The sequence below is a fragment of the Conger conger genome, chromosome 8, assembly GCF_963514075.1.
Source record: "Conger conger chromosome 8, fConCon1.1, whole genome shotgun sequence".
Lineage (NCBI taxonomy): Eukaryota > Metazoa > Chordata > Actinopteri > Anguilliformes > Congridae > Conger > Conger conger.
Window position 1 is genome coordinate 5,915,733 of NC_083767.1, and position 7,500 is coordinate 5,923,232.

Below are 7,500 nucleotides of genomic sequence, written 5' to 3' on the forward strand. Positions count from 1 at the left end.
CTCCTCCTCTGTCCGTATGTCGTCTAAGGCCTGGGAAACATCAGCACTCTTTTGAAAAAAAAGACAACGTTTCCCCCGACTGATTTTATTTTATCTCACTTGCTGCATAGGCACACGCCACAGCAGTTTAGCATAAAACCAGCCTCCGCTTCCCTCAAAGCTTCCCAATAAAGCCAGGCTTATATCTCTCCAATAAAGCCAGATCTTAAAGCTCTCCAATAAAGCCAGATCTTAAATCTCTCCAATAAAGCCAGATCTTAAAGCATCCGGATATTGATTAGGTGCAAGATCAGGGTGGGTGTCAGTGTGTGCCTGTTGCAGGGAGAGAGAGATAAGAGATCCATCTCTTAGAGTGGACGCTGGTGTTTTGCATGACCACGGGGCGTTAGCATTCCTCGGCTAGCCCTGGGGCTCGGCATTCCTAAAGGGAGAATGAAGATCCGTGGCTGCCGTAGCCTAGGGCAGCGCTAAATCCTAAACCACCGAAGTGGAGCGGAAGGCATTTTGATTTCTGAGGAAGGAGGGCCAAGAGAGCGCCATTTTGGCTCTATCGCAGAGGAGCGACTTACGATGGAGGAGAGTGCAGAGAGGGTCAGCGTCGGCAGCCACTGTGGCTCTAATACAGAGGAGCGGCTTAGAGAGCCTGTGCGCCCTCCTCCCTCAAGCCAGTGTCAGCCATTTTGGCTCTATCGCTGAGGAGCGGCTTATGAGGGAACAGAGTGCCAAGAGGGTCAGCGTCGGCCATTCCGGTCCTAACACAGAGGGCCGGCTTAAGAGCAAAGGACAAAGCTGAGCCGGGGGAGGGGGGGGCATTTCAGGGTTCAGTCCTCAAACTCAACACCGCGACGTAAAGGAAAATAACCTCAGTGCCGCGGGGGCGCTCAGCCGCTACGGTCCGAGCCCTGATGCCGCGCGGGCCTTCCTCGGAAGCTTCTGGAAGGCTCTCCCGTGACGCGGGGCAGCCGGGCGTGTCCGGGGCGGCTGGCTTTGTTTGGAGGCTCTGGCTCTGGCGGAAAATTGCGTGGCGAGAGGCGGAAAATAACAGGAGGAAGCGGAGGCAAGTGGATGATTTTTCATGAGTCACATTCGGCAGCCGGGGGAACCGTGTGAACCCAGAGAAAATGGGACTTGCCGGACAATCTGAAACCACTCGATGCTGAAGACAATTATTGTGTGGAAAAAGCGTGCGTGTGTGTGTGTGTGTGTGTGTGTGTGTACATTCAATCTTACACGAATGACTTGTGCTTGACCTTAAGCTGCAGTTTATTAAAATAAGCTTAGTAGCAGTGGCTATCCTCAAGTACAGGACTTTCAATTAAAGAGGTTAATAACCATTACAAGGGTTAAAAAGATAGCGCTCCGATTTTACGGCATAAACTTCCTCTGACCCCTGAAGCATCCTTAATACACTTCCCCGTCAATTTGACTTTTTTGCATGAATGTGAATTTCTAGATGCTGCATTACCACGCATGGTAGTACACGCACTGCTTCACAATCCCCGTCTAGCTTTGGGAAGCCACACGCTTATCACATTACGTTTATCCCGCTGCCCGGAAACAGCTTCGTGTCAAGAAGAAAAGCCACGTGCAGTCAAGAGGCTCAAAGACCCGACGACACCGCCCCGCTTCGGAACATATCCGCACCGTAACAGAAGTAACAACCGTTATTTCCACAAAACGCCGCTCCAACAGCCACATATGTCAAGCAAATACGTCCGATTCCGGATTCGGGGAATACGGGCCCGTCTGGTGAAAATCATTGGAAAAGGAAAAGCTTTGCATTGAAATGCGATGAGAACGGGTTAATCATGCGTGTTTGCTTCGCGGTGTTTAGTTGGAGCCTGGGTTTTCCCGGCGTGTGAAAGGGGGATGTGTCGTCGCGGGGAGCGCTGAGCGGGAGGTTCTGGGCGGGCGGCTCGCCATGCCGTCTGCGTGTTTGTTGTGGATAATGACAGGGCTGCGGTCGGCCATGTTGGAACGCGCTCCTCGCCGTGTGAACTGGCCTGAGCCCCGGACTGAGGCGTTAATTACAGCACTGCACCACACGCCCTGCACCCTGCAACTTCCTCATTTCACACACTGTTAATTATCACCCTCATTATTTCATTAGATATCTCTCTTCTCTCTCTCTTCTCTCGCTCACTAACTCACTCTTTTTTGCTATCTCTCAGTCTCTCCCTCCCTCTCTCTCTCTCTCACTCACTCTTTTGCTCTCTCTTTCTCTCCCTCCCTCTCCCTCCTTCTCTCTCTCCCTCTCTCTATCTCTACCTCTCTCTCTCTCTGCCTGACATCCATCCATCCATCCATCCATTATCTGAACCCGCTTATCTTGATCAGGGTCGCAGGGGGGCTGGAGCCTATCCCAGCATACATTGGGCGAAAGGCAGGAATACACCCTGGACAGGTCGCCAGTCTATCACAGGGCACACACACCATTCACTCACACACTCATACCTACGGGCAATTTAGACTCTCCAATCAGCCTAACATGCATGTCTTTGGACTGTGGGAGGAAACCGGAGGATCCAGAGGAAACCCACGCAGACACGGGGAGAACATGCAAACTCCGCACAGAGAGGCCCCGGCCGACGGGGATTAGAACCCAGGACCTCCTTGCTGTGAGGCGGCAGTGCTACCCACTGCACCATCCGTGCCGCCTCTGCCTGACGTCTGAGAGTGTGATGGCAGAAGAGTGATGGCGTAATGGCGTCTGAGAGTGTGATGGCAGAAGAGTGATGGCGTACTGGCGTCTGAGAGTGTGATGGCGTAGTGGCGGGTTCGGGGCGTGACTCACCAGTTTGTAGCGCTGCAGCGGGACTCTGCTGGTGTCGACGGGGCAGCGCTCCGTCTCGTTGGAGAACTTCACCTCGGGCAGCGCCACGGCGCACATCACATGGGCCCACCTGCGGAGCGACCGGAGACGCCGTTAGCGCCCGCGCGTCGCCACGGCAACCGCCCCGCGTCTCCGGCGGGAAGGCAGAGCAAAGGGCGTTCGTCACAGCGCTCTGTGAGGTTTTTCAGCCGCCCGATTCACGTCCGGAAACGGAAGCGTCCGAGTATCGGCAAAAGTTTCAATGCACCGGAATCAACTGAAGTATGTGTCCAACTGCTTATAATATCAATATTCTGTTACATAAATGTCAGTTTCAATCAATATTGCTCCTGAACTTTTGACTTTCATGCAAAAACGTGTTGCACAACACAGTTTTGGGGGTTTGGCGGCGGTTGAACTGTTATCCGTGTTGTTATTCACATCAAATTTAAAGACAAATCTTCCCCAAACATTGAGTTTTCTGCGGTAACTCCTTGGCCTCTTACAGAAACAGACCACGGTCGAGGTCTTGTTAGTCACAGCTGTGTGCTTCCTACCTGAATACCTACACACAGTCCACTGCCCACCCCGGTCAATAACACCGTCTGTGCCCTGATCAACACCGCTTGTATCTGAACCATTACGGCTGTATTCTGAGAACAGTGCGAGAATTTCATTACTGGCTACATAATGGGATCGCATGTAAAACGCATGTCATGAAGTTTGCCTGAGCTGATACTATATTGATATTCCTCTTAGTACGATGTCATTATTCATATTACGGAGTATTATAATGTCAAACAATATTATCATGAAGTGTGTGTGCATGTAAATTATATGTGCAAGGGTTGGGGTCACTTCTATTCCAATTCAGTAAATTCAGGAAATTACATTTAATTCAATTCAGGAACTGAAAAACGTTCAATGAGGATTTTTGTAAGTGAATGAACTGAATATTAGTTAATTTCCTGAAGGGAATGGTGTGATTAGAACAAACCTGATGCACACAAACTTTAGTTTAAACTAAACTTTTATTTTAAATTAAACTCAATTGCATTGTGCGTTTTTTTGTTTTTTTTGTTATTGCCATTCGATTCAGTAGTCATCAAAATTAATTAGAGCAAAACAACTGCACTGAAAGAAAGGGAACATTGCATTTATTTGCAAGTCAAAATAAAGGACCAACGTTAATTGAATCCAGGCTATAGTGCTGTGATGTCATAAAGGTGCAGCGGTGGAATCCTGATGACTTCCTGCTGTGGCGCTTTTTGATGACACCCCCCTGCAGCAGCCTCACCATTAAAATTCCAGTCTACAAAGGGAACAATATGCCGGTAAAATAATGGCGAGGAGCTTCTTCAGAGGAGGGCTGTATCTATGTACATTCAGACCCGCCTCTGTGAACACCACAGTGCCACACTGCCAGAGTATCACTAACACCGGCCTCTGGAACCTCAGGAGGGGTCATTCTCAGGTTCATAGGCACTTCAAAAACCCCGCACACAGCAGGCAACGGCAGAACACAGAGCAGAGGCCCCTGCAGGACACGTCCGCAGAACTTTCTAGAACAGCGGTAGCCAACTGTGTTCCTGGAGGCCTACCGTCCTGTACCGTCACTCCAACCATATCAAAGCACACCTCATTCAACAGCTAGAGATCTTGTTGAGCTGCTAATTAGCAGAGTCAGGTATGCCAAATTAAAGTTGAAAGGAAAACCTACAGGATGGTAGATCTCCAGGAACAGGGTTGGGCAGCCCTGCTCTAGCTGTTGAATGAGGTGTGATTTGTTAGGGTTGGAGTGAAAACCTACAGGACAGTTGTACATCAGCATAATGGAGGTTGGTGCAATGAGGCACAGATTAAAACTCACAGGTTCGAGGGACGACACCAGACCTGTGTAAAAAAATACATAATTGTTTTGGATTCAAATACCTTTTTGCGCTGATATTGCCTAGTGCAATTGAGCAATTTTTGAGGTCATTTCATAGGTTCCAGTACACCAGTACCAGCTCAGTAAAGAGTAGAAAAGTTTGAAGAACCTTTGAATGATTACAACATGTTTGTATGGCTAGTACTTTCATGATATTGTTCTTCTTGAGAAAAGCACGGCATCCAAATCAAGTATGTATTTGACCCAGGTCTGGGCGGCAGACTTTCATAGGTTCATAGCGACAGAGCGCTGCCGTTCGTCCAATCGGAAGCTCGCCGTGCATCTCTCTGCAGTAATTGGCTGGTGAGGTGGCGGGTGAGGTGGCTTACTTGTCGTCGGTGGTCCTCTTCAGCGCCCCGCCCCTCAGGTTGCACAGACAGCACTCCTGCACACAGAAACCACGGCAACAGGTCATGACAGAGCCGCGCGGACCGCCCGCCATTCATCCCGCAGACAAACCCCCGCGCCCATTATCGGAGTGTCGCCCGCTCTCCGCCTTCGTTCCGCGACAAATCACCCCGAGGCTGTCGCCCGAGGCCCGGCCGGGAATCACTCTCAGCGCCACGCGCGCCGATAATGCCCACAATCCCCCCGCCATTTCCCCGCATCCATTACTCCCACAGCACCATGGAGCCGCCAGCCCCCCCCCCACCACCCACCGTCGCCTGCTCCGGCCGTTCATCCAGGCCTGGGGAGACTCTCAGACACCGGGGAGGGGAGACGGCTTCATAGTGCTGGGAGCACTGGGAGCACTGGGAGTACTGGGAGATGGGTTCATAGCACTGGAAGCACTGGGAGCACTGGGAGATGGGTTCATAGCACTGGAAGCACTGGGAGCACTGGGAGATGGGTTCATAGCGCTGGGAGCACTGGGAGCACTGGGAGATGGGTTCATACAGCTCAGACGAACTCCGGCATGTTTGAGATTCACACACGGCAGTGAAAACAATCCCCACAGCTCATAAAACGGTGCCATGTGAATTTCTCAACCGTAAAGGCCACATAAGATACCAAAACTGTGCGCCAGACAAAGAGTACAGGCTAACCATTTATTTTCCCCTCCTTTTCATTTTGCCAAGAACAATACAGTTTGAAATCTTTCTGAGGATTTGTTCGTTCGCGGCAGGAGATCAGAGAGGCCAGTTATTGCTTCTGCTATCGCCCTGAAACGGCACAGTGACTCTCCCCTTTGTGCATTTCACCGGGTCCAGACTCTCCACACATCCACACCGCCCTTTGTAGATCACAATGGAGCCAAATTAAAAGCACAGGCACACAAAATAACCCGATTACGGGGGAAAGACGGCCTAAGATGGACATGAAAAGCCTGTTATATTGTACGAGGTGCACGCACTTTAACAGAAGTGCATGTTCCTTTTGTTACGCTTTAGACATTTTATTAAGAATAACATATTTTAACACCATTTTATTGCCAAATATGAATGCGCTGACAACTTTATTATACAATACCAGAGCCCATTCTTACGTCTCTAAAATGAGTGACACTTCACAACTAAAGAAACAGTATTAAGTACACGGTGTCATATTGTTATTCAAACAAGCTATGATATGATTTCCGTAATGATATGCTGTTCTACGTATTTCTGTCATTCTTTGTGGGGTGCGCTGTCTCTATTCTGTCAAAATACAAAGGATTTGAAACCAGACAAGACCTTGCCTCAGGCTCCAGTCAAAGCCAATTAAAAAATACAATCAAACAAAGCAATAAAATAATAAGCACTGCATTTTGATGTAAAATATTTTGCTAATAAAAAAGGCTGATGCATATTAATGCATGCCCCCTGCCCCTATAAAGAATCTGTGATATGATCTCCCCGTCTCATGAATAATGGCTCACTTCATTTGAATAATACAAAAAAATAAAAAAATGCAATTTACCATTTTAGTGGGAATTATTTTTTTTTTCTAATTGTTAATAACTGCCTGAAGGCACTTTTCTCGTTGTATCTCTAATTTACCAACATGAATAAAATTACTTCTCCCCCCTCCGGGAAGGCAGGTGCATAACCGTCTTTAGTTCCTCTGAATTTTTATATCAAATAATAAATTCAACAGGAAATTAACTACTTGAGGACAAAAGAGGAAGGAACATTCAGGCGGCTTGCGGATCTGAACTTGTGACGAGCAGAAGGCTTTTTATGAAGACTTCTCTTCAGAAAAGAGGAGGGAAAAACAACAGTAAGGACGGGGGGCTTCAGTCCTGCACTCAGTGTGGTAATATGCTCCAGCTCCCCATTGGTCAGGAGGATAGGCTCCTATGATCCTTCTGACCAATGGGGTGCAGGCAATGAGAGGGAAAAAAAAAGATTTGAAGTCTCATTGTCAGACTAACACACTTAAGACATTTCTCGTAGTGTAGCTCGCCCTCCCTCTCCAGGTGATGCTGAAACCAATCACACGGCCCAGGCCAAGACTTAGTGAAGAAGAGGGGCTTACTCCAACAACCCCAAACACCCCAACGCCCCCAACATACTCCCCTAACACCCCAACATACCCCAACACCCCAACGCCCTCAACATACTCCCCTAACACCCCAACATACCCAAACACCCCAACGCCCTCAACATACTCCCCTAACACCCCAACATACCCTAACACCCCAACACCCTCAACATACTCCCCCAACACCCCAACATACCCCAAAACCCCAACGCCCTCAACATACTCCCCTAACACCCCAACATACCCCAAACACCCCAACGCCCCAACATACTCCCCTAACACCCCAACATACCCC

General features: G+C 49.0%; 1 protein-coding gene across 1 annotated transcript in view; it reads right to left on the reverse strand.

Moving 5' to 3' along the window:
- The window catches only part of kdm4c (lysine (K)-specific demethylase 4C), a 145,366-nt gene that overhangs the window by 35,753 nt on the left and 102,113 nt on the right, over positions 1–7,500 (reverse strand). Inside the window, exons 16-17 of the mRNA XM_061252461.1 lie at positions 5,072–5,127; positions 2,795–2,903 (exon numbers count right to left, since the gene is read on the reverse strand). Of these exons, the coding sequence (XP_061108445.1) occupies positions 2,795–2,903; positions 5,072–5,127 (165 nt within the window). The remainder of the gene's footprint in view (positions 1–2,794; positions 2,904–5,071; positions 5,128–7,500) is intronic.